This window comes from Melanerpes formicivorus, unplaced genomic scaffold (assembly GCF_026170545.1).
Source record: "Melanerpes formicivorus ecotype bairdi unplaced genomic scaffold, bMelFor1.0.p_v2 SCAF_79, whole genome shotgun sequence".
Lineage (NCBI taxonomy): Eukaryota > Metazoa > Chordata > Aves > Piciformes > Picidae > Melanerpes > Melanerpes formicivorus.
In genome coordinates this window covers 1739133-1766673 of record NW_027142431.1, presented here as the reverse complement: position 1 = coordinate 1766673, position 27541 = coordinate 1739133, and the positions used below count along the sequence as shown (strand labels likewise).

The following is a 27541-nucleotide window of genomic DNA, read 5'->3' as shown; positions in this document are numbered from 1 at the left end:
CTGGCTGCCTGGGAGAAGAGACCAACATTTCCCTGTCTACTACCTCCCTTCAGCCCACTGCCACAGCAGCATCACCCAGGGCAGTCTGCACAGCAATGCATCCAGGTGGGGTTGGAAAGTCTCCAGAGAAGGAGACTCCACAACCTCTCTGGGCAGCCTGCTCCAGGGCTCTTGCTATCCTCACTGTAAAGAAGTTTCTCCTCATGTTGAGCTGAAATTGCTGTCTACAACTGCTTGAAAGGAGGTTGTAGCCAGGAAGGGGTTGGTCTGTTCTCCCAGGCAACTGGCACCAGAACAAGAGGACACAGTCTCAAGCTGTACCAGGGGAGGTTTAGGCTGGATGTTAGGAAGAATTTCTTCCCAGCAAGAGAGATTGGCCATTGGAATGTGCTGCCCAGGGAGGTGGTGGAGTCCCCATCCCTGGAGGTGTTCAAGAGGGGACTGGACGTGGCACTTGGTGCTATGGTTTAGTAGTCATGAGGTCTGTGGTGACAGGTTGGACTTGATGATCTTTGAGGTCTCTTCCAATCATATTGATTCTATAAAATCTTCTGTGTTCAAGCTTGAGTTGAGTTTTTAACACAAAGGGCCTCCCTCAGGTCATGAGCCCAGTGAAGACCTGGAAGAAACCTTCTCAGGATCATCATTCCACGCATGCCCACTTCCAAGTCCTTTATACAGATTTTGTAGGCATGGCACTGGGCTGAGATGCCAGCAGGCTCAGGGGATTGGAGAGACGTTAAACTCTGGATTATTGTGTGTCTTTTTCTAAAGGTCTGGGTTGGAAGGGATCTCTGAAGGTCATCCAGCCCAAACCAAATGCCAGACAGATTAAACACCGACTGCCTGAGTCCTTCCCACCACCTGCACCCCACTGGCTGCTGAGCACACGGCCAGGCACTGCCCCTCCTCACACACCTCCTGCTGCCTACTGCCTTCAGCTAACTGACAGCACCCAGCCTTCAGCTCCACTTGGTGAGACAATGTAGATGTAAAGTGAAGAGTCTCCCTGTCTTGTCTTGTTGGCCTCTGGAGCTGTTCCACTCTTTGCATTCTTGTGTTGGCTGCATTTAATTCAACAACAGATCTCATTCTTTGCTGGACAGCAGAGCCTTGCTTAGAGGTGGCCACAGAATCATAGCATGGTCTGGGTTGGGAGGGACCTCCAAAGGTCATCCAGCCCAACCCCCCTGCAGACAGCAGGGACATCCTCAACTAGATCAGGCTGCCCAGAGCCCTCTTGAGCCTCACATTGAGTATCTCCAGGGATGGGTCCTCAACCACCTCCCTAGGCAACCTGTGTCCCCAAAACAGGGCTACCAGCATCTTTCACCAAAGAAACAGAGTCACAAGGTGCCCCCCAAAACAAGGATACCACCACCTTTCCTTCTCATAGAATCAATGAGGTTGGAAAAGACCTCAAAGAGCATCAAGTTCAACCTGTCACCCAAGACCTCATCTCACACAAATGAGTTTGCCATGGACCTGATGGAGCAGGTCCAGAGGAGGGCCATGAAAATGATCAGGAGGTTGGAGCAGCTCTTAATGCAAGGACAGGCTGAGGGAGCTGGGGGTGTTCAGCCTGGAGGAGAGAAGGCTCCAGGGAGAGCTTAGAGCAGCCTGCCAGTACCTGGAAATGTTAACTGTTCAAAAATGATGTTGAAAGAAAATTAAATGTTGTAATTAGGAATGAAGACAACTTCCAGCTCTGCTTCTATTGGTGGCTTTCTTCATTAGGCTTTTTGAGGGTCATTAATAACCTTTCTACAGCTGCAGGTTCTTGGATTCCTGACCTGTATGTGCAGTGCCCTCAGGAATGGTATCTGGAGCACCTCTGCTATGAGGACAGGTTGAGGGAGCTGGGGATGTTCAGCCTGGAGAAGAGGAGGCTCCAGGGGCTCCCCTACACTTGGGGAGGAAGAATAAACTGCAGCAATACAGGTTGGGAGGGGATCTGCTGGAGAGCAGCCCTGGGGAGAAGGAGCTGGGAGTGCTGGTGGACAACAAGTTCTGCATGGGACAGCAATGTGCCCTGGGGGCCAAGAAGGCCAAAGGGATCCTGGGCTGCATTCAGAGGAGTGTGTCCAGCAGAGCCAGGGAGGTTCTCCTCCCCCTCTACTCTGCCCTGCTGAGACCTCACCTGGAGTATTGCATCCAGCTCTGGGCTCCCCAGTTCAAGAGGGACAGGGATCTGCTGGAGAGAGTCCAAGGGAGGGCTACCAGGATGCTGAAGGGACTGCAGCACTGCCTGGTGAGGAGAGGCTGAGAGCCCTGGCGCTGTTTAGTCTGGAAAGGAGAAGACTGAGAGGGGACCTGATCAATGTCTATCAATAGCTGAGGCCTGGGGGTCAGGAAGGAAGGAAGGGACAGGGACGGCCTATGCTCACTTGTGCCCTGGGATAGGACAGGGGGCAATGGATATAAACTCCAGCACAGGAAGTTCCACCTCAACTTGAGGAAGAACTTCTTGACTGTGAGGGTCCCAGAGCCCTGGAGCAGGCTGCCCAGAGAGGTTGTGGAGTCTCCTCTGGAGCCTTTCCATCCCTGTCTGGATGTGTTCCTGTGTGACCTGTGCTGGATTCTCTGGTCCTGCTCTGGCAGGGGGGTTGGACTCGATCTTTGGAGGTCCCTTCCAACCCCTAACAATCTGGAATCCTGGGATCCTGTGTTTCTGGTAAGATGAACCCTGGCAATCGCTGCCTCACCTGCCAGAACTTCTGTTCTCTGGAAGAGGTTTTCTGAGTGCTTCTCGGTGAACACGTCGCTGTCATCCCCCGGCTCCTCGCTCTTTTTCTTGGCACCTGTCTCAGCTCTTTCCTCTTTATCAATTTCTTCAGGTGTCTGCAGCAAAGAAAGGAAAACATCATCACTGACAGCCAGGGCTCAGCAGCAAGCAGCACTCATTGCAGCCATGAAGCTGGGGCTCCACCAACAAACACAACAGGTGAGAAGCTCTTTGACTACAGGAGGCTGGGCCAGACCTGCTAACTGGATCTGATTGTTGTCACCACATCAGAATGACAAACCACTTTACTGTGCCCAGTTCTGGGCCCCTCAATTTGAGAAGGACATTGAGACACTTGAAGGTGTCCAGAGAAGGGCAATGAGGCTGGGGAGGGATCTGGAGCATAGCCCTGTGAGGAAAGGCTGAGGGAGCTGGGGTTGCTTAGCCTAGAGAAGAGGAGGTGCAGGGGAGACCTTCTTGCTCTCTCCAACTCCCTGAAGGGAGGTTGTAGCCAGGTGGGGGTTGGTCTCTTCTCCCTGGCAATCAGCACAAGAACAAGAGGACACAGTCTCAAGCTGTGCCAGGGGAGCTTAGGCTGGAGGTGAGGAGAAAGTTCTTCCCAGAGAGAGATTGGTCATTGGAATGTGCTGCCCAGGGAGGTGGTGGAGTCACCATCCCTGGAGGTGTTTAGGAAGAGCCTGGATGAGGCACTTGGTGCCATGGTTTAGTTGATTAGATGGTGTTGGGTGATAGGATGGAGTTGATGATCTCAAAGGTCTTTTCCAACCTGGCTGATTCTATGTAAATGCCCCCCAAATATTATCTCTACCAGAAGGAGGGCATCTGAATTAAGGTAACAGTTCTGAAATGAATACAGATGTGTATTCCTCTGAATCCAGATGTATCTGAATACAGAACTGTACTCCTCTGAAATGAACACCTGTGAAGCTACCTTAGACAATGGTATGGCAGCAAAAATGATGAAGAGAACCTGGCAAGTGTTCAACTGCAGCCAAGCCACACAGTGTCCTGCATGAAACTGCCCTCCTCAATGGAGAAGGTCTCAGTTCCTCTGAAAAAGGTACAGCTCAGGCTTAAAGGTATGGTGAGAAACTGCCTGGTGTATCATGAGAGATTCTTTATTGGCACCCCTGTCTTCTTTCATGTGAAATCAAAGAGGAACCAAATGAGGTTCAACAAGGATCAGTGCAGAGTCCTGCACCTGGGGAGGGAGAATAAACTGCAGCAGCACAGGTTGGGAGGGGATCTGCTGGAGAGCAGCCCTGGGGAGAAGGAGCTGGGAGTGCTGGTGGACAACAAGTTCTGCATGGGACAGCAATGTGCCCTGGGGGCCAAGAAGGCCAAGGGGATCCTGGGCTGCATTCAGAGGAGTGTGTCCAGCAGAGCCAGGGAGGTTCTCCTCCCCCTCTACTCTGCCCTGCTGAGACTTCACCTGGAGTATTGCGTTCAGCTCTGGGCTCCCCAGTTTCAGAGGGACAGGGATGTGCTGGAGAGAGTCCAAGGGAGGCTACAAGGATGTTGAAAGGACTGGGGTACTGCCTGGTGAGGAGTGGCTGAGAGCCCTGGGGCTGTTTAGTCTGGAAAGAAGACTGAGAGGGGATCTGATCAATGTCTATCAATAGCTGAGGGCTGGGGGTCAGGAAGGAAGGGACAGGGACAGCTTCTGCTCAGTTGCACCCTGGGATAGGACAAGGGGCAATAGATGGAAACTGTAGCAGAGGGAGTTCTACCTCGACATGAGGAGGAACTTCTTTACTGTAAGGGTCACAGAGCCCTGGAGCAGGCTGCCCAGAGAGGTTGTGGAGTCTCCTGCTCTGGAGCCTTTCCAGCCCAGCCTGGATGCATTCCTGTGCAACCTGCACTAGATTTTGTGCTCCTGCTCTGGAGTGGGGTTGACTGGATGATCTCCAGAGATCCCTTCCATCCCCTACCACCCTGTGAAATCCAGACAGCTCTGTGCAGACCTTCTGGTGGCAATGGAACATGTGATGGGTTGTAGTACCAGTAAGTAAAGCTCTTGGGAGCATTTTAATCCACCTCCATCAAAGAGAGCTCCCATCAAGCCCTCAGTGGGCTGAGCCATTTGAAGCGGTGGTGCCCTCCAGCCACCCACCTTTGTTTGTGCAGGCACCTTGGTCTGCATCTTCACCGTGGTGGTCTCAGCCCTGGAGGCATCACTCGTTGTTGGGAACTTTGGCAGTGCTCTGGATGTTGTTATCACTGAACTGTCCTCATCTTCTTCAGCACCTAAAGACCAGACAAAACAGAACAACAAGAAAAAAGTGACACTTCATCCACCTGGGGGATCCTTGCAGGGCAGTTCCAGTTTTGATTAGGACACCAAGGTGCAGGCAACCCACACCTGAACAAGAGGACACAGTCTCAAGCTGTGCCAGGGGAGGTTTAGGCTGGATGTTAGGAAGAAATTCTTCCCAGCAAGAGAGATTGGCCATTGGAATGTGCTGCCCAGGGAGGTGGTGGAGTCACCATCCCTGGAGGTGTTTAGGGAGAGCCTGGATGAGGCACTTGGTGCCATGGTTTAGTTGATTAGGTGGTGTTGGATGATAGGTTGGACTTCATGATCTTGAAGGTCTTTTCCAACCTGGTTAATTCTATCCTATCCTATCCTATCCTATCCTATCCTATCCTATCCTATCCTATCCTATCCTACCCTATCCCTATTCCTATTCTATTCCTATCCTCATTCTATTCCTATTCTATTCCCATTCCTATTTCTATTGCTATTCTATTCCTATTCCTATACCTATTTCCATTCCTATTCTATTTCTATTCCTATTCTATTCCTATTCCTATTCCCATTCCTATTCTCATTCTATTCCTATTCCCATTCTATTTCTATTCCCATTCTATTCCTATTCTCTTCCTATTCCTATTCTCATTCTATTCCTATTCTATTCCTATTCTCATTCTATTCCTATTGCTATTCCTATTGCTATTCCTATTCCTATTCCCATTCTATTCCTATTCCCATTCTCATTCTATTCCTATTCCCATTCTATTCCTATTCTCATTCTATTCCTATTCTCATTCTATTCCTATTCCCATTCTATTCCTATTCCCATTCTCATCCTATTCCTATTCCTAATCCTATTCCTATTCCTATTCTGCTTGCTTGCACAGCCCACCCTATGGAGGTAGCCTTGGTGCCTGCTAAGATAAAGACAGAAGTGCAGAATGCCCCAAGCTGCCAGGGGGATATTTACCCCAGGGGATCAGATGAAAGACAAAGGGAAGGCCATCAGCTGGTAACCAAGAAACCATCATGATCAGAGGGCTGCAACACCTCTGCTGTGGGGACAGGGTGATAGAGCTGGGGCTGTTCAGCCTGGACAGGAGAAGAGCAGTGAGGCTGGGGAGGGGGTTGGAAGGTGTTATATGAGGAGCAGCTGTGGGAGCTGGCATTGCTTAGTTTGGACAAGGCTCCAGGGAGACCTTAAAGATGCATTTCAGTATCTGAAGGATACCTACAGGTAGGCTGAGGAGGGACTGTTCAGGAGGGCCTGTGGGGATAGGACAAGGGGCAAGGGTTTGAAACTGGAGCAGGGCAGATTCAGGTTGGCCATCAGGAGGAAGTTCTGCACACTGAGAGTGGTGAAATACTGGAACAGGCTGCCCAGGGATGTGGGTGAGGCCCTGTCCCCAGAGACATTCAGGATCAGACTGGATGTGGCCCTGTGCAGCCTGCTCTAGCTGGAGGTGTCCCTGGGGTTGGAAAAGAAGCCCTTTGAGGATCCCTTCCAACCCAGTGCAAGCTGTGAATCAACAGCAGTGGGGGAGTGTGGGCAGGGGGTCCTGCACACCCGGAGGAGGGGAGTTTCAGCACCCCACACATCCTGAAGGGGTGCACACAAGGCTTTGTGTGACTGTGGCACTTTAGGGGGCAGCTCCAGGAGGGCAGCTGGGAAGCTGCAGTTGCATGTGACCATTCTGCAAGTGGCTGCTATTGGGGTTGCCTGTTGCATTGATGCTGTTGAGACTACAGCTCAGGGGCTGCCAGTTAGTGACAGCAGGTAGATTAAGCAATCAATAAACATCTTTGATCCTGACTTGACTCCAAACTACACAAACTGGCAGCTTGTCCCTGTTACACACTGCTGGACAGATGGGCAGAGTCCAACAGGATGGCATTCAACAAGTCTAATTGCCAGGTGCTGCACTTTGGCCACAACAACCCCAGGCAGAGCTACAGGCTGGGGTCAGAGCGGCTGGAGAGCAGCCAGGCAGAGAGGGACCTGGGGGTGCTGGTTGACATCACCTGAACATGAGCCAGCAGTGTGCCCAGCTGGCCAAGAAGGCCAATGGCATCCTGGCCTGCATCAAGAACAGTGTAGCCAGCAGGAGCAGGGAAGTCATTGTGCCCTGTACACTGCACTGGTTAGGCCACACCTTGAGTCCTGTGTCCAGTTCGGGGCTCCTCCATTTAAGAAGGACATTGAGACTCTTGAATGTGTCCAGAGAAGGGCAACAAAGCTGGGGAGGGATCTGGAGCACAGCCCTGTGAGGAGAGGCTGAGGGAGCTGGGGTTGCTTAGCCTGGAGAAGAGGAGGCTCAGGGGAGACCTTCTTGCTCTCTACTACTCCCTGAAAGGAGGTTGTAGCCAGGTAGGGGTTGGTCATTAATTGGCCATTGGAATGTGCCGCCCAGGGAGGTGGTGGAGTCACCATCCCTGGAGGGTTTCAAGAGGGGACTGGATGTGGCACTTGGTGCCATGGTTTAGTTGTCAGGAGGTGTTGGGTGACAGGTTGGACTTGATGATCTCTGAGGTCTTTTCCAACCCTATTGATTCTGTGATTCTTCAACAAGATTTCTCCTGTACAGCAAATCTGTTAACCCCCAGACATAAAACCCAAAGTACTTCCTACCCACAGCAAGACATCCTGCCATTACTTTGTGTGTCAGTCATTAGAAATTCATGGCTTTAAACTCCACATAATTCAGAAGCCTTTTTCTTCTGAAATAAAAGGACAGAAAACTCCCTAAAGATGACCTTAAATTTCATTTCCTGTACATTCAAAGCCCAACTGGAGGCTGAGGGCTCCTTTAGAATAAGATAACAGCCATGTTTAATAAATACCCTGGAAGGAGGAAGATACAGGCAAGAGGCTAAATTATTGCAAGACCAGAAAGTAAAAGAATCAGCTCCTTCTGGGACCACTCCTTATGAATCTCAGTCATAGAATTGTCAGGGTTGGAAGGGACCTCAAGGATCAGCCAGTTCCAACCCCCCTGCCATGCCCAGGGACACCTCACACTACAGCAGCTTGCTCACAGCCACAGCCAGCCTGGCTGCAAAAACCTCCAGGCAGGAGGCTTCCACCACCTCCCTGGGCAACCTGTGCCAGTCTCTCACCACCCTCATGGGGAACAACTTCTTCCTAACATCCAATCTGAATCTACCCATTTCTAGTTTTGCTCCATTCCCCCCAGGCCTGTCACTCCCTGACACCCTCAAAAGTCCCTCCCCAGCTTTCTTTTAGCCCCTTTCAGATACTGGAAGGCCACAATTAGGTCTCCTTGGAGCCTTCTCCAGAGTGAACAACCCCAACTCTCTCAGTCTGTCTCCACAGCAGAGCAGCTCCAGCCCTCTGCTCATCCTCGTGGCCCTTCTCTGGACACCTTCCAGCACCTCCAGATCCTTCCTGTCCTAGGGGCTCCAGAACTGGGCATGGTGCTCCAGGTGTGATCTCACTCAGTGAGTTCTGCTCACTACAGACAGCAGCTGCCCAAGGAATTGTTGGGTAATAAATGCAGGAACTGCACAGAAGAGTAATTCCTAACAAGTAAAAAGACATCCTCTTCAAAGAGAATGGGATGACTCCCTCATTCTGCTCTGCTGAGACCCCACCTGCAGCACTGCCTCCAGCATGAGTGGGACATAGAGCTGCTGGAGTGGGTCCAGAGGAGGTCACAAAGATGATGAAAGGACTGGAGAACCTCCCCTGTGGGGACAGGCTGGGAGAGTTGGGGCTGTTCAGCCTGGAGAAGAGAAGGCTCTAGGAAGAGTGACTCTTAAGAGATGTCAGCTGCTGACATGAAAGGAGCTTTTGGCACAAATGATCTTTGCCTTCTCACTTGTCAAATGCTGCCTGGTCATTGCCTGTCTCCATTCAATTGCTGTACAGGATGGCATAGCAAACAGGAGAGCCACCAACGTGATCAGAGAGCTGTGGGGACAGGCTGGGAGTGTTGGGGCTGTTTAGCCTGGAGAAGAGGAGGCTTAAGGGAGATCTTAAAGCAGCCTTCCAGTACCTGAAGGGGGCTACAGGAAAGCAGGGAAGGGACTTTTTAAAGGGCTTGTAGTGATAGGATGAGAGGGAATGGATTGAAGCTTGAGGAGGGCAGATTGAGACTGGAGATTAGGAAGAAATTCTTTGCAGTGAGGGTGGTGAGACACTGGCACAGGCTGCCCAGGGAGGTTGTGGATATCCCCTCCCTGGAGGTGTTCAAGGCCAGGCTGGATGAGACCTTGAGGAACCTGGGCTGGTGTGAGGTGTCCCTGCCCCTGGCAGGAGGGTTGGAACTGGATGAGCTTTAAGATCCCTTCCAGCCTCCACCATTCTATGAACCTATGAATCTTACTGTTGCAGGGAAAGAAACCAGGCTGAAAATGTGAGTGCAACAGCAAAGACCTCAACTCAGGATCAAGAATGACCCACACTGGGCATCAAAAGGAAGGGCATTAACAAAGACAATGACTAAAGCAACTCTGTACTGTGAAAAAGAACATTTGGAATCATGGGGGAAAAATAATAAGTCAAGCACAGAGTAATGCTGGAAAAACTTCCAGAGGTACCAAAAGTACACAGTGCAAGCTCCAGAACAAAGACCTCACACCAGGAATTAGGGATTTGCCTGAAATGCTACCCAAAGATCAAAACCCCAACATCCTGCTTCAAAACAGAGGTGAGGAAAGGCATCCAACAGGAAAAAAATCTCCTGGCTTTGCCTCAAGAGTTTTCTTTGGGAACTGAAGGCCCAGAGGATACCTCAAGCCTGCTTCAGCTTCCAAAGCTCCTCCAGGCTGCACAAGGCTTTCACAGGCAAGGAAATGAAAATGGGTGATCAGATTGGAGAGCTGATGAGCCACACTTGGAGAATGAACAACTGTATGTACTGGATATGAAATGCTAAGCTCCATTTAATTACAACCTGCTCCTCCAGATCCTTAAATGCCACCTTTGCTTCAGGCCACAGCTGTGTCTGCCAGATCAAATGGTGAGCACTGCAGGTCTGAACCTCTCTGCCTACAGAGGATCACAGAATCACTCAATGTTAGGGGTTGGAAGGGACCTCCAGAGATCACCCAGTCCAACCCCCCTGCCACAGCAGCATCACCCAGGGCAGTCTGCACAGGAATGCATCCAGGTGGGGTTGGAAAGGCTCCAGAGAAGGAGACTCCACAACCTCTCTGGGCAGCCTGCTCCAGGGCTCTGCCACCCTCACTGCAAAGAAGTTCCTCCTCATGTTGAGCTGAAACCTTCTCTGTTCAAGTTTGTATCCTTGGCTTATTCCTGTGCACCACCCAAAAGAGCTTGGCCCCCTCCACTTGACCCCAACCCCTCAAATCTTGATAGACATTGATCAGATCCCCTCTCAGCCTTCTCCTCTCCAGACTAAACAGCCCCAGGGCTCTCAGTCTCTCTTCACAGGGGAGATGCTCAAGTCCCCTAAGCATCCTCCTGGCTCTCTGCTGGACTGGCAAAAGTCAGGCTGAACACTTGGCCAACAGGGAGATTTGGGCTACAACAGTATCACACAGAATCACAGAATCAACCACGTTGGAAAAGACCTCAGAGATCATCGAGTCCAACCTATTACCTAATACCTAACACCTCCTGACAACTAAACCATGGCTCCAAGTGCCACATCCAAGCCTTTTTTGAACACCTCCAGGGATGGGGACTCCACCACCTCCCTGGGCAGCACATTCCAATGGCTAACAACTCTCCCAGTCAAGAACTTTCTCCTCACCTTCAGCCTAAACTTCCCCTGGCACAGCTTGAGACTGTGTCCTCTTGTTCTGGTGCTGGTTGCCTGGGAGAAGAGACCAACCCCCACCTGGATACAACCTCCCTTCAGGCAGTTGTAGACAGCAATGAGGTCTCCCCTGAGCCTCCTCTTCTCCAGGCTAAGCAACCCCAGCTCCCTCAGCCTCTCCTCACAGGGCTGTGCTCCAGACCCTCCCCAGCTTTGTTGCCCTTCTCTGGACACCTTCAAGTGTCTCAATGTCCTTAAACTGAGGAGCCCAGAACTGGACACAGGACTCAAGGTATGTCCTAAGCAGTGCTGAGCACAGGGAAAGAACATCCATGAGGACTCAAGAGGCTATGAAAGAGAAGAACAGAAGCAGGACACCATCACCTTTCCTTCTCCTCACAAAAGGTGCTCAGCCCATTCCCAGTGTGAAATGTGTCACAGTGACATGTTGATGCTGCTTGCAGCCCTTCAAGGGCATTCCTGGTGCTGCTGGTAACTCCTGCTTATCTCCACAGGCCTGGTGGCAGCTAACATTCTACACAGCAAGGAAAGAAGGCAGAATGCTGTCATCTTGGATCTGTTTGCATGGAGTGGAATTGCCAGCAAGAAAACCACTCTAGAGTGGAAGAGCTCTTCCTGCTGGGAACACTACAGAAGTCAGAATCAAGTCATGAGAGACACATTCAGGATGACATGAAGAAAATTGATCATTGATACATCTACAGGCCACTTCCTCCTTCATAAAACTGAGCTAACAGGATGAGTAGGGTGGAGGAGATGCTGAAATGCTTCCTTCTTCAGATTGTTTCCTTAAGTGACTACAGCTAGGCTCACAGATTGCTCAGAAGGCTCTTTGAACTTAAGAGTTCTTCCTTTGTTCAAGAGTATTAGATTGTGGTACTATTATGTGAGCTCTTTGGAAGGGCACTCAGTCTACACTGAGACTTCTCCTCTTTTCTTGTAGGAAAGAAACAGAGCTTGGCAGAAGGAGCAGGAGTGTGTCATACAGTCCTGTTGGTTAGCTGTGTAAAGGTAGCTTCTGTCCATCTGGCTCCACTTCTATCACTGAGATCATAGTATCACAGTATCAGTCAGGGTTGGAAGGGACCACAAGGATCATCCAGTTCCAACCCCCCTGCCATGGGCAGGGACACCCCACACTAGATCAGCCTGGCCAGAGCCTCATCCAGCCTGGGCTTAAACACCTCCAGGGACAGGGCCTCGACCACCTCCCTGGACAACCCATTCCAGGGCTTCACCACTCTCATGGGGAAGAACTTCCTCCTCCCCTCCAGCCTGAATCTCCCCACCTCCAGCTTCATTCCATTCCCCCTAGTCCTATCACTACCTGAGATCCTGAGCAGTCCCTCCCCAGCCTTCTTGTAGCCCCCTTCAGATACTGGAAGGCCACAATGAGGTCACCTCGGAGCCTTCTCTTCTCCAGACTGAACAGCCCCAACTCCTTCAGTCTGTCCTCACAGGAGAGGTGCTCCAGCCCTCTGCTCATCCTCCTGGCCCTTCTCTGGACACCCTCCAGCACCTCCACATCCCTCTTGGAATAGGGGCTCCAGAACTGGAGGCAGTACTCCAGGTGGAGTCTCCCCAGAGCTGAGCAGAGGGGGAGAATCACCTCCCTTGTCCTGCTGGCCACACTTCTCCTGATGCAGCCCAGGATCTGATTGGCTTTGCGGGCTGCAAGTGCACACTGAGAGCTCCTGTTGAGCTTCTCCTCCCCCAGCACCCCCAAGGCTCTCTCCTCAGGGCTGCTTTCCAGCCAGTCCCTGCCCAGCCTGGATTTGTGCCTGGGATTGCCTCCACCCAGCTGCAGGACCCTGCCCTTGGTCTTGTTGAACCTCCTGCGGTTGGCTTGTGCCCACCTCTCCAGCCTGTCCAGGTCCCTCTGGATGGATCCCTTCCCTCCAGCCTGTCTGCTGCACCACACAGCTTGGTGTCATCAGCAAACTTGCTGAGGGTGCACTCAATGCCACTGTCCATGGCACCCACAAAGATGTTGAACAAGCCTGGTGCCAGGACTGATCCCTGAGGGACTCTGCTTGTCCCTGGCCTCCACTGGGACATGGAGCCATTGACAGCCACTCTTTGGGTGCAGCCATCAAGCCAGTTCCTTATCCATCTAGTGGTCACCCATCAAACCCATGTGTCACCAGCCTGGAGATCAGGATGTGGTGCAGGACAATGTCGAAGATTTTGCTCAGGCCCAGGTAAATGACATCAGTTGGGGTAATAAAACCTAAAGCCAGTTCTTATATATTCCCTTCCCCTTCAAAAGCAGAGCTGCATCTTGAATCACCTGTATTAGAACCAGCCAAACTCCACAGAGGGATGCAAAGATCCCCAAAAGAGACCAATCTCTACATGGTTGTTTATTGCCAACCTCCCTCCTTTCCTGACACAAAGTCACCAGCATCAGAAGAAAGAGAATCAGAGAACAGTCTGGGTTGGAAGGGACCACCAAAGCTCATCCAGTCCAGGGACATCCTCAACTAGATCAGGTTGCTCAGAGTCTTGTCCAGCCTCACCCTGAGTATCTCCAGGGATGGGACCTCAACCACCTCTCTGGGCAAACTGGTCCACCCCCCTCATGGTGCAGAACTTGTTCCTAACATCCAGTCTAAATCTCCTCTTCTCTGAGTTCACACCATTGCCCCTCATGCTGCAAACAGTTCCTCTGCAGCCTTCCTGGAGGATCCCTTCAGCTACTGGAAGGCAGCTATTAGGTTTGCCCAGAGTCTTCTGTTTCCTAGGCTGAACACCCTAAGCTCCTTCAGCCTGCCCTCACAGCAGAGCTGCTCCAGCCCTTGGATCATCTTTGTGGCCTCCTCTGGACTCACTCCACCAGCTCTGTGTCCTTCTTCTGCTGGGGACAGCAGAACTGGAGGCAGGATTGGAGGTGGGGTCTCAGCAGAGCAGAGTCAAGGGGCAGAATCCCCTCTCTTGCCCTGCTGCCCACACTCCTCTGGCTGCAACCTAGGACAGGATTTGCCTTCTGGGCTGCAAAAACATCAAATCATTACAAAAAAGGCAACAACAAGCACACTAGGAAAAGAAATGGGATGTCTACAAAGGCTCAGCAAATACAACAGTAAGGAAAATTCTCTTCCAGAACTACCATAAAGTCCTGCACTTAACTTTTCAAGGCTGGAAGCTCCTAGCTGGTCTAGGAGATAGTCAACAAAGAGGCTTTCAGAGAGAAATGATTCATGAGGTTGCAATGACAGCCTTTGGAAAACTGATGAGCTAGCTACATGCCTCTACGGGGGCTGAAAAGCCACTATGCTATGTTTTAAAATGTCTTTATTTCCTGTATGGATGAAATTACCTCAGAGTAAACTCAAGGGCTTGGCAGTATCTGGAATTCTAAATGTCAAAGAAACCAGAGGAGGAATGGACACCAACTGCACGTGAACCGGAATGGGAAAACAAGATTGCTGCTGCTGCTGCTGCTATGTGCTCTTACAGACTGCCAGAGTAGAGTCAGAGAACTGTCAGGGCTGGAAGGGACCTCAAGGCTCAGCCAGTTCCAACCCCCCTGCCATGGCCAGGGACACCTCACACTGCAGCAGGTTGCTCACAGCCACAGCCAGCCTGGCTGCAAACACCTCCAGGCAGGAGGCTTCCACCACCCCCCTGGGCAACCTGTGCCAGTCTCTCACCACCCTCATGGGGAACAACTTCTTCCTCACATCCAAGCTCAATCTACCCATTTCTAGTTGTGCTCCATTCCCCCCCGGCCTATCACTCCCTGACACCCTCAAAAGTCCCTCCCCAGCTTTCTTGGAGCCCCCTGCAGATCCTGGAAGGCCACAAGAAGGTCTCCTCAGAGCCTTCTCTTCTCCAGACTGAACAACCCCAACTGTTTCAGTCTGTCTCCAGAGCAGAGCAGCTCCAGCCCTCTGCTCATCCTTGTGGCCCTTCTCTGGACACCTTCCAGCACCTCCAGATCCTTCCTGTCCTAGGGGCTCCAGAACTGGACATAGTGCTCCAGCTGTGGTCTCAGCAGAGTGGAGCAGAGGGGCAGAATCCCCTCCCTGGCCCTGCTGGCCACACTTCTCTTGCTGCAGCCCAGGCTCTGCTTGGCTCTCTGGGCTGCAAGTGCTCACTGCTGGCTCCTGCTGAGCTTCTCATCCACTAATTAGCATTCTGCCAGGGGAGAACTAAGCCTTCTCTAATCCTCATATCTAAAGCCTGGGGAGATCTACACAGAAACCAGAGAGGCAGCAGAAAGAAAATAATGCAACTAAGGATTAAGAGAGGAGAGCAGAAAGGTAACATTTAAAGCCCAGCCCACAGGGGTGCTCAGTGCTCTGTAAACAGAGAGCCAGGCACTCTCCCAAGTTAACATCTCAAGGCTTCAAGCAGGTATTTCCCTCCCCCAGTAATCACATTACTTCTTACACCTTCTGAAATCACATTGTGGCATGTTGTCTCACCTGAGCCTGACCCAGAAGAATAATCATCATCATCGATTGGATAGACTCCTGATGCTTCTTCCACAGAGCTGTTGTCAAGGTATAAATCCTTATCAGAGACAGACTCTGTTCTCTGCAAAACAGAGGAGAGGGAATGGTTACACAGAGAACAGTCCTGCAATGAAGCACTCTCTTCATCTTTGCTCCTACTTCCAAAGCTCACATTGCCACACAGTGTGAGGGGTTGGAAGGGACCTCCAGAGATTAGCCAGTCCAACCCCCCTGCCAGAGCAGCATCACCCAGGGCAGGTCACACAGGAACACATCCAGGTGGGGTTGGAATGTCTCCAGAGCAGGAGACTCCACAACCTCTCTGGGCAGCCTGTTCCCAGGGCTCTGCCACCCTCACAGGGAAAAAGTTTTCCTTTCTGTTCTCATGGCACCTCCTCTGCTCCAGCTTGCCCCCAGTGCCCCTTGTGCTGTCCTTGGACATCCCTGAGCAGAGCCTGGCTCCATCCTCCCCACACTGCCCTGCACATCTTTATCCCCAGCAGTGAGCTCACCCTCAGGCTCCTCTGCTCCAAGCCCCAGCTGCCTCAGCCTGTCCTCACAGGGAGATGTTCCACTGCCTGCAGCAGCTTTGTGGCTCTGTGCTGGACCCTCTCAAGTAGTTCCCTGAGGTCCTTCTTGACCTGAGAGGCCCAGAACTGGACACAATATTCCAGATGTTGCCTCACCAGGACAGAGTAGAGGGGCAGGAGAACCTCTGTGGACCTACTGACCACAGCCCTTCTAATCCAGCCAGGATGCCACAAGAGCACATTGCTGGCTCCTGGGCAGGCTGAGGAAGGCCCAGTTTTATACTTCCAGTTTATGTGATGCAATTGTCTAAGATGCTGAAGTAATCTGTAAAATGATGCCATAAAACAAATAAATAAATAGAACTGTAGAGCTGTCCAATGAGAACTAAGAAACCTCCCAGCCTTTAGGAAGCAGCTCCCCTTCTGCCCACACTTCATCTCACTAAACGCATGAATGACCACATGGGATTTGCAATATACCCTGCAGAGCTTCTGGAGCAGGAAAAGAAGCAAATCACAGAATGTTAGAGGTTGGAAGGGACCTCCAGAGGTCATCCAGTCCAAAACCCCTGCCCAAAGCAGGCTCAGCCAAGGGCAGTCCACACAGGATGGGGGAGCCCAAAACTGGACACAGGATTGCAGGTGTGGTCTCAGCAGGGCAGGGTAGAGGGGGAGAAGAACCTCCCCAGACTGAAGCCCTCTGACAACATCTCAAGTGCCAAGCCATGAGAGCACATGCCAGAAACCACCTCAGAGGTTCACCAAGCCAAACCTCAATGAAGAGCTGAGACTACAGAATACAGGGCACTTGGAGCCATGGTTTAGTTAGTCAGGAGGTGTTGGGTGATAGGTTGGACTTGATGATCTCTGAGGTCTTTTCCAACCTGGTTGATTCTATGATTTTATGATATGATTCTATAAATGCTTCCAGGACAGTGCTGGTGAACTGTCCCTTCCCTCTTGACCCCCAGCCCTCAGATATCGATAGACATTGATCAGATCCCCTCTCAGTCTTCTCCTCTCCAGACTGAACAGCCCCAGGGCTCTCAGCCTCTCCTCACCAGGCAGTGCTGCAGTCCTTTAATCATCCTCATGGGATGATGTCAGGAAGGAAAAAACAGCCTCTACTCACTTGTGCCCTGAGACAGGACAAGGGGCAATGGATGGAAACTGTAGCAGAGGGAGTTCTACTTCAACATGAGGAGGAACTTCTTCACTGTGAGGGTCACAGAGCCCTGGAGCAGGCTGCCCAGAGAGGTTGTAGAGTCTCCTTCTCTGGAGCCTTTCCATCCCTGCCTGGATGTGTTCCTGTGTGACCTGTGCTGGATTCTCTGGTCCTGCCCTGGCAGGGGGGTTGGCCTGGCTGATCTCTGGAGGTCCCTTCCAACCCCTAACAGCCTGGGATCTGTGACCTGCTCCTGCTCGTTCACAGGCTCTGTCTGGAACTGGCTGCAGTCCAAAGCAGCAATTCAAGATGATGTCTGGTCACCATGCAATGGCTTAATTCCTTTACAAGATGTCTCCAAAGGAAGGCCTGAAGGCCCTCAGTGGGTGTATGGGTGGTATTCTCCTTAAGAGGCAGCTGAGACAGTTTCCTCCTGGGAAAACAAGCCCCTGTCATAGGTCACACAAGCTGCTGCTGATCAAGCTGCCACAATGGCCACACTACTCTGTCCTCCTTTACTTGAGCCACAGTCATGCTGCAAAACAACCCCCAGCCCTCACCACCAGGCAGGAAAAGAGCAAAACATGTTGCAAAGGAAATGCAGGTGGCTGGCCATGAGCACAGAAAAGGCAGACAATATCCAAAAGGTAATAAATGTTATCCATTGCCAAGCTGGGGGGTGGGGAAACAAAGAATTGAAGGGCTACCTGTTGACACTTCCTAACCATGGGAACTGCAGGTGGTAACAGCTGAGGAACAACCTGAGTTTGCCAATGCTAGTGAGTGCAAAGCAGTCCTCCTGAGAACAGAAGCAGCACACACCCATGCTCAGAATTGTTAGGGCTCAATAAAGAGATAAACTTAGTAACCAATGTATTCCCTAGGCCGTTGCCCTCATCTGTCTGCAGCAGAAGCACAGAATTATTGAGGCTGCAATAGATCTCTCACATCATTCAGGCCAGCCTATGACCTGACACCACCACCTCGACCAGACACTGAGTGCCACATCCAATCTGTCCTTAAACACCTACAGGGGTGGAGACTCCACCACCTCCCTGAGCAGTCCATCCCAGTGTCTGATTCCCCTTTCCATGAGGAAGTGCTTCCTAACATCCAACCTAAACTTCCCCTGGCATAACTCCAGGCCATGCCCTCTTGTCCTGTCACAAGTTGCCTGGGAGCAAAGCCTGACCCCCACCTGACTACAGCTTCCCTTCAGGTAGCTGCAGAGTGTGGTAAGGTCCCCCTGAGCCTCCTCTTCTCCAGGCTAAGCAAATGTAGAACTTAAAACCCAAGCAAAACCCCAAAACACCTTCCCCCCCAAACAAACAAATCTTCCTCTTTCCAGCCTCACAGCACTAAGGGAAGACAGAAACATGATCCCTGAGAGCTCTGAGGAGTCAGATTTTGTGAGGCAGCTGAGAAGGTAACACCTCCCAGCCCAAGCTGCAGGTGCCTGGGCAGCCAGGCTTCCCACCAGCACATTCTCTCCCTTCCTTGCAACGAATTACAGCTTTTCAGCAGCTCAAAGCATTCATTTCTACCTATGCTGAGATGTTCTCAGAGATTTAAACCAGCTGAAAAGGGGAAGAGAGCAGGCAGAAAAGCCTGGGTAGTTTTCAGCAGCAATTTGAGAATCCATTGTGTTACATTCTGGGGATGCAAAAGACACAATGCAAAACATTCTTTAATATCTGCTGTTAGGGAAGGCACAACTCCAGCAGCACGAGGAAATCACTCCTCACAGTGCCATAGATCCAATACAATAATTACTAGTGGGGAAAATACATGGGACAGTGAATCCCAAATGCATTCACATCAAACAGGCTCCCTCTGAAGAAGATGCTCTGCAGCTTCTCTGGCCAGAGTCATAGAATCAGAGAACTGTCAGGGTTGGAAGGGACCTCAAGGATCAGCCAGGTCCAACCCCCCTGCCATGGACTGGGACACCTCACACTACAGCAGCTTGCTCACAGCCACAGCCAGCCTGGCTGCAAACACCTCCAGGCAGGAGGCTTCCACCACCTCCCTGGGCAACCTGTGCCAGGCTCTCACCACCCTCATGGGGAACAACTTCTTCCTAACATCCAATCTCAATCTACCCATTTCTAGTTTTGCTCCATTCCCCCCAGTCCTATCACTCCCTGACACCCTCAAAAGTCCCTCCCCAGCTTTCTTGGAGCCCCCTGCAGATACTGCAAGGCCACAAGAAGGTCTCCTCAGAGCCTTCTCTTCTCCAGACTGAACAGCCCCAACTCCCTCAGTCTGTCTCCACAGCAGAGCAGCTCCAGCCCTCTGCTCATCCTCGTGGCCCTTCTCTGGACACCTTCCAGCACCTCCAGATCCTTCCTGTCCTAGGGGCTCCAGAACTGGACACAGAGCTCCAGCTGTGGTCTCAGCAGAGTGGAGCAGAGGGGCAGAATCCCCTCCCTGGCCCTGCTGACCACACTTCTCTTGCTGCAGCCCAGGTTCTGCTTGGCTTTCTGGGCTGCAAGTGCTCACTGCTGGCTCTTGTTGAGCTTCTCATCCCCCAGCACACCCAAGGCCTTTTCTCCAGGGCTGTTCTCCAGCCAGTCCCTGCCCAGCCCATATTGGTCCCTTGCTTCAGTCTGTTTCCAGTACAAATCACTTTCGTCTAGAGGAACTCAGGCTGGACATCAGCAACCTCTCAGACCAAACGCACAGAGAAGCACACTCTAGCTTCAAACTCTCCAGGCATTTGCAATGATAAATGCACTCAGACTCTTTGCAAGCTGGCTAGTAGGACTTGGGACCCCCAAAGTAGGGGTAGCCCCCTCTAATCCTCCAGCTTGCCCCTCTTTGCCCAGTGACTCTAAAGCACTTGGAATGAAAACTGCCTTCAGGTTCAGAACAGATAGAAAAGCCCAACAGTTAACTAAAACAAAATGCACAGTCACAAGAAATACTTCTGTGACAATGAAGCTTAGGAGAATCACAGAACCATAGAATGGTCCAGGCTGGAAGGGACCTCCAAAGCTCATCCAGTCCAACCTCCCTGCAGTTAGCAGGGACATCCCAACCAGATCAGGCTGCCCAGAGCCCTGCTGAGCCTCACCATGAATATCTCCAGTGAGGGAGCCTCAACCACCTCCCTGGGCAACCTGTTCCAGCGTTCCACCACCCTCATGGTGAACTTCCTCCTGCTGTCCAACCTAAATCACCTTTTCTCCAGTTTGAAGCCATGAGAGATGCATAATGAAAAGAAAACAATCCTTCATGCTGCCTAAGTGAGGATCAAGCACTGAAGCTCAGCTTTGCAATTTTATGCTAGGTAAAACCAACATTTCATATTTGCTCTAGAAATGTTTTCTGATTTGTCAGCTGCTTTCAGGGTGCTCAGAAAAGGCAGGGTGGGAAACCAAACCAAGTTTGCTCTCAGCAGGCTTAGACACAGAACAGTCTGTAGCAGCAATTCAGTATTTTGGGGAGGGAAAATAAAATAGTTTGCACATTCTACCTCCACAAACCCATTTGTGGTTATTATGAAGTTCAAGAAGGACAAGTGCAGGGTCCTGCATGTGGGGAGGAATAACAGCAGGCACCAGGACAGGTTAGGAGCTGCCCTGATGGAGAGCAGCTCCATGGAGACAGGCCTTGGAGTGCTGGTGGACAGCAAGTTCTGCATGGGACAGCAATGTGCCCTGGTGGCCAAGAGAGCCAAAGGCATCCTGGGGTGCAGCAAGCAAAGTGTGGCCAGCAGGGCTAGGGAGGTTCTTCTCCCCCTCTGCTCTGCCCTGCTGAAACCACACCTGCAATCCTGTGTCCAGTTCTGGGCTCCCCAGTTCAAGAGAGACAGAGACCTGCTGGAGAGAGTCCAAGGGAGAGCCAGGAGGATGCTTAGGGGACTTGAGCATCTCCCCTGTGAAGAGAGACTGAGAGCCCTGGGGCTGTTTAGTCTGGAGAGGAGAAGGCTGAGAGGGATCTGATCAATGTCTATCAATATGTGAGGGGTGGGTGTCAGGTGGAGGGGGCTAAGCTCCCCTACCAGTGGGTTGCTGTATCTGAAATCTCCAGGTCTTTTATTTTCCAAAAACCTAAATTTGAAGTGATTTTAAAACTAGCAAATGGAGATCATCCAGGACATGTTTCTTTAAAACCCTCCTTCGGACGCTAAATAAGAGAAGATGTCTCCTCATCCGATGAGAGGCACACATCAGTCAGCAAAGCTATGATGGCAAAACACTGAAAACACCCTTCAGACAGCAGCAGGGTTGAGAGATGGTGGCACAAAGTGCCCTGTCACAGCCATTCACTTCTCAAGTGCTGCTGTTACAGTCAGTCCTCCTGCTACATGCTGGAGCTCCTCTCCTAAGGAGACAGACTGAGAGTTGGGGTTGTTCAGTCTGGAGAAGAGAAGGCTCCCAGGAGACCTAATTGTGGCCTTCCAGTGCCTGAAGGGGACTACAAGAAAGCTGGGGAGGGACTTTTGAGGGTGTCAGGGAGTGATAGGACTGGGGGGAATGGAGCAAAACTAGAAATGGGTAGATTGAGATTGGATGTTAGGAAGAAGTTGTTCCCCATGAGGGTGGTGAGAGACTGCCACAGGTTGCCCAGGGAGGTGGTGGAAGCCTCCTGCCTGGAGGTTTTTGCAGCCAGGCTGGCTGTGGCTGTGAGCAAGCTGCTGTAGTGTGAGGTGTCCCTGCCCATGGCAGGGGGGTTGGAACTGGCTGATCCTTGAGCTCCCTTCCAACCCTGAGAATTCTGTGAATGATTTAGCAGTAAAACCCTTTATGCCATGTGGATGAAGCCAAGCATGCTGGTGTGAGGAGCAGGAAACCTCTACCATGGCTGTCGTGGCTGTTTGAAAACAAATCAGGCAGAAGAGAAGTAAGTAACTGACACATGGAAGGAAACATTTTATTGCTTCCAGATGTGCTCAGATTTCTCTCCTCTGCCTTTTGGGGTGTAGGGATGGGGCAGAGAATTTGAGATCTGCAGCTGGGTTACCAAGGGCAGATTGCTTCCCCTTTTCTCCAGATGGAAATCTTTTAGCTGCTGCCCATCCAGTATGCAGAGAACCAGAGCCTAGTGTTTCTAAATTGATGTTATAGCCCAAAGAGAAAAGCCAGAGGGCTATGAAAGTGTGCAAACATGACAGCTGTTGATTAGGCAGAGATGTTACATGTGAGAAGGAGAAAGAAAACAGGTTCTCCTCTTAACAGACCATGCTGTTCTACCGCTGCTTGTATAAAAGCACATCCAGCTCCGGTTACAGAGGCCCCCAAGTGATTTATTAGAATAGGATGGAACAGAATAGACTTAACCAGGGGGGAAAAGACCTTTTAGATCCTAGAGTCCAACCTATCACCCAGCACCATCTAATCAACTAAACCATGGCACCAAGTGCCTCATCCAGGCTCTTAGAATAGAATAGAATAGACCAGGTTGGAAGAGACCTTCAAGATCATCGCATCCAACCAATCCAACACCACCTAATCAACTAACCCATGGCACCAAGCACCCTGTCAAGTCTTCTCCTAAACACCTCCAGTGATGGTGACTCCACCACCTTCCCAGGCAGCACATTCCAATGGGCAATCACTCTCTCTGTGTAGAACTTCTTCCTAACATCCAGCCTAAACCTCCCCTGGTGCAGTTTGAGACTGTGTCCTCTTGTTCTGGTGCTGGCTGCCTGAGAGAAGAGACCAACCCCCACCTGGCTACAACCTCCCTTCAGGCAGTTGTAGAGAGCAAGAAGGTCTCCCCTGAGTCTCCTCTTCTCCAGGCTAAGCAACCCCAGCTCCCTCAGCCTCTCCTCACAGGGCTGTGCTCCAGACCCCTCCCCAGCCTCATTGCCCTTCTTTGGACACCTTCAAGTGTCTCAATGTCCTTCTTAAACTGAGGGACCTAGAACTGGACACAGGACTCAAGGTGTGGCCTAACCAGTGCTGAGCACAGGGCACAATGGCTTCCCTGCTCCTGCTGGCCACACTGTTCCTGATGCAGGCCAGGATGCCATTGGCAGGCCTAACTCTTGCCAGCAAACCCCACCTAGGTGCACTTTGCCAGCTGCAGCAGGGCCTTCAGCAGAAGAGAAGTAAGATGCTAATAATAAGTGATGTAACAGGTACCACAGAGGCAATGGCCTGGAATTGTGCCAGGGGAGGTTTAGGTTAGACATTAGGAACAATTGTTTTTTTTTGCCACAAGAGTGGACAGGGACTGGAACAAGCTGCCCAGGGAGGTGGTGGAGCCCCCATCACTGGAGCTGTTCAAGAAACCTGTGGCCATGGCACTCTGGGACATGGTTTAGTGGCCTTGGGGGTGTTGGGATGAAGGTTGGGCTCAATGATCTTAGAGGTCCCACCAAAACAATTCTACAAAGCTGTGATGGCTCCTGAAGTGAAACCATACTGCCTGCACAGCAGGGATGTTGGAGGGGTGGGTACTGGCCACAGGAAGGCTGAGCTCACCATGGTCTCAGGAATTGTGATCACAGCAAAAATACTCTTTCCACAACAACAGGCCTCAGACTGAATTTTCCAAGTTCAAGAGCAAGGGTTTCATACAGCAGCCAACATACGCACTGCTCATTCTCCCCAAACATTTTGACATGGTTACCATCTCCCAATTTTACCTCAAGAAAGGCTTAAACCCCTTCAAGCACTCCCCAAGGCTGCTGTCTTTCTGTGCTCATCCATGTGCCCAGGATAAGAAACAGCCTAGTGATGGGATCACAGGATATCAGGGGTTGGAAGGGACCTCTGGAGGCCACTAAGCCCAACCCCCCTGCCAGAGCAGGACCATAGAATCTAGAGCAGGTCACACAGGAACACATCCACATGGGTCTTGAAAGTCTCCAGAGGAGGAGACTCCACAACCTCTCTGGGCAGCCCTGTGCCAGTGCTCAGTGAAGAAGTTGCTGCTCACGTTGAGGTGGAACCTCCTGTGCTGTAGTTTATATCCATTGCCCCTTGTCCTATCCCAGGGTGCAACTGAGCAGAGCCTGTCCCCTCCCTCTCGACCCCCAGCCCTCAGCTATTGATAAACATTTATTAAACCCCATCTCAGTCTTCTCTTCTCCAGACTAGACCCAATTCACCCAGGCCACCTCCTGCACCACTGGCCTTGGCCAGCTAACTAAAAACCTTTGGCTGTGGTGACTCTGGAGAGCTTGTTTGCAAAGGGATTGCAAAATATTTTGGAGGACATTTGCTGTCCTTCTTCAGGTAAGGGTGGAAGAGCAAACTGGCTCTGTAGGGCTGGCCCTGCCTGCCTTCTCTGTGGGGTGTTTGCCCCCGGGGAGAGCGCCAGCAGCGGTGCACCAGGCTGAGCGCCTCTCTAGTGCAGCACAGAGCCACTACCAGGGCTGCAGCACATGCCAGAAAGATTATTCACGCTCCTTGGACCTGGTGCAGAACTTCCTGATGCTGCACAAAACTGTAGCTTCAGGGCCTTCAACCTCTCACAGCGGATAAAGAAAGGGGCCGACCGCTCGCGGCTGCCCAGGAAAGGCGGAGAGCCCAAAATAAACACAAGGACTGCAAACTGCTGCTGCTACCACCAGCATCCAGCAGGAGAGGAGGCTCTGCACATCAGCTGGGTTACAGAGATTGCCTCGTGTCAGAGCCAAGAGTCAAAATGTGCTGGCTTAGGATGTGCACAGTCTGTCACGCCAGACTAATCACCAGGACAGGGCTGGGTTTGACAGGGACAGCAACAACAAAGCAGCTCCTGCTGGGGTCAGACATGTCAGCAGCCTGGATCATAGCATGGCTGAGGCTGGGAGGGACCTCAGAGATCACAGTTTCACAGTATCACCAAGGTTGGAAGAGACCTCGAGGATCATCGAGTCCAACCTGTCACCACAGACCTCATGGTTAGACCATGGCACCGAGTGCCACATCCAATCACTCCAACCCCCCTGCCATGGGCAGGGACACCTCTCAGCTAGACTCAGCTGCTCAAGGCCTCAACTAGCCTGGCCTTAAACATCCCCAGGGAGAAGGAAGCCACAACCTCCCTGAGCAGCCTGCTCCAGAGTCTCACCACCCTCATAACCAAGAACAACTTCTTCAGATCCAGTCTCACCCTGCTCTCCCTCAGCTTCAAACCTTTCCCCCCTGTCCTGCTGTTAGACATCCTTTTGAAAAGTCCCTCTCCAGCCTTCCTTCAGGCATTGGAAGGCAGCTTTGAGAGCCTCCCCTCCCCAGTCTGCTCTTCTCCAGGCTTAACAACCCCAGTTCCCTCAGCCTATCCTCACAGCAGAGGTATCACGGCTTGCACTGAAGAAAATACACCACATCCATGGTGCTTGCAAGGAAAAACTCCAAGGCCAGCAGGGTAGGGAGACACCAAGAAGCCACCACCACATCAGCCACTGTTCATTTATAGACATGCATCAAAGAATCTAGACTTAAGTTCCCATTCTTCATAAAGCTGTGGAAACTTGTGTGCCTGTTTCCTAACTGCCACTTGTGCCTTTAGAAACATAATCACATGCTGGATGGCAGATTAAGTGCTAACAGACCTTAAAGCAATAATAGGAGAAGTTGGCCAAGCTTAACTGAAAATGGGTTGGGGGGTGGGGGGGATGGTTGGGGGGGCCATTATAAAGGCTCACAGATCTGTGTAGCCTGCCTACAGCTTTGGAGTTGAGGCTTGACCTGCCTTGAAGAGAACAATAAACATCCTCTTAAGTTCTGACCTGAGCGAAGTAAATTCCAGCGGATAAAGTTTCTGTCTTTCTGCTTCTTTTCAGAGCTTCATTTCCAGTTGTGCATCATTCACAAGAAGGATCTGGAGGTGCTGGAAGGTGTCCAGAGAAGGGCCAGGAGGATGAGCAGAGGGCTGGAGCTGCTCTGCTATGGAGACAGACTGAGAGAGTTGGGGCTGTTCAGTCTGGAGAAGAGAAGGCTCTGAGGAGACCTTCTTGTGGCCTTGCAGTATCTGAAGGGGGCTACAAGAAAGCTGGGGAGGGACTTTTGAGGGTGTCAGGGAGTGATAGGACTGGGGGGGATTGAACAGAACTAGAAATGGGTAGATTGAGATTGGATGTTAGCAAGGAGTTGTTCTCCATGAGGGTGGTGAGAGACTGGCACAGGTTGCCCAGGGAGGTGATGGAAGCCTCCTGCCTGGAGGTGTTTGCAGCCAGGCTGGATGTGGCTGTGAGCAACCTGCTGTAGTGTGAGGTGTCCCTGGCCATAGCAGGGGGGTTGGAGCTGGCTGAGCCTTGAGGTCCCTTCCAACCCTGACAATTCTCTGATTCTATGAATGAGGGTCAGGGACCTTCCTAATCCACATAAATGTACTCCAACATAAAAAAAGGGCTATTTAGGAACGATTGAGGGGCAGGACAAATCTGATGACACCCCAGCTCAAGAAGGAAGTGCTGCTGTGCTTTTTATGTGCCCCCCTTCCTCTGAGACTGTATCACATTCCCTCACTCTGCACCAACAGGACTGTCCTTGTACATGAAACCCAGAACTAACCACTGCATTTTAGTCATCTCCTTTACCAAGTCCAAGGCATCTGAGCACTGCTCTTTAGTACAGCATGGGCATTTGTCTAAATCTGTGTCCAGTTCTGGGGCCTTCAGGTTAGGAAAGATGTTGAGTTGCTGGAAGGTGTCCAGAGAAGGGCAACAAAGCTGGGGAGGGGTCTGGAGCACAGCCCTGTGAGGAGAGGCTGAGGGAGCTGGGGTTGCTTAGCCTGGAGAAGAGGAGGCTCAGGGGAGACCTTCTTGCTCTCTCCAACTCCCTGAAGGGAGGTTGTAGTCAGGTGGGGGTTGGTCTCTTCTCCCAGGCAAGCAGCACCAGAACAAGAGGACACAGTCTCAAGTGGTGCCAGGGGAGGTTTAGGCTGGAGGTGAGGAAGAAATTCTTCACAAAAAGAGTGATTTGCCATTGGAATGTGCTGCCCAGGGAGGTGGTGGAGTCAGCGTCCCTGGAGGTGTTTAGGAAGAGCCTGGATGAGGCACTTGGTGCCATGGTTTAGTTGATTAGATGGTGTTGGGTGATAGGTTGGACTTGGTGATCTTGAAGGTCTTTTCCAACCTGGTTAATTCTATTCTATTCTACCTTCTAAACCTTGAGGCTGCTGAGCAGCCCAGACAGGGCACACAGCAATTCTTCTTTTTCCCCCACATGAAAGCAGAACTTGAAGCCCAAAACGTTTCTCCAGGAACACCAAAAGGAAAAGATCCAAAGGGCCTTTCAGCTGTCCCCGGTGCAAAGAACAGTTCCTTCCCCAGCTCTGCCTTTGACGTCAGGCACCATACAGCAGGGAAGCTCTTTTCAAAGGCCTGCAGCTGAATCAGCTTCCAAAGTGCTACTCCAGACTGCAAGATTAAAGGGCAAGGCGCGGGCGAAGCAGCGGCGGGAGCCGGCAGCGCGCAGCAGCACAGATTGATTCCTCTCCATTAGCACAGCAATTTGCTGCACCTTTCCCCCTCAAAAGCCCCCAAACGAGGGTCAAACACACAGACACAGACACACACACCCTCATCCCTCAGCAGGCAAATCACTGTCACAGCACAAAACGCTGGTGGGTTTGCTTAAGGACGCATCAGCCCACGCCGCAGGCAGGTTGCGTTTAAGGCCCAGCCGTGACCAAGAAGCTAAAACGCAGCCCTTTGAAAACGCTGAATGAGGAGAGGTCA

General features: G+C 51.5%; 1 protein-coding gene across 1 annotated transcript in view; it reads right to left on the bottom strand.

Moving 5' to 3' along the window:
- The window catches only part of SDC2 (syndecan 2), an 86771-nt gene that overhangs the window by 799 nt on the left and 58431 nt on the right, over window positions 1-27541 (bottom strand). The window contains exons 2-4 of the mRNA XM_068164332.1: window positions 15196-15307; window positions 4860-4993; window positions 2706-2841 (exon numbers count right to left, since the gene is read on the bottom strand). Of these exons, the coding sequence (XP_068020433.1) occupies window positions 2706-2841; window positions 4860-4993; window positions 15196-15307 (382 nt within the window). The remainder of the gene's footprint in view (window positions 1-2705; window positions 2842-4859; window positions 4994-15195; window positions 15308-27541) is intronic.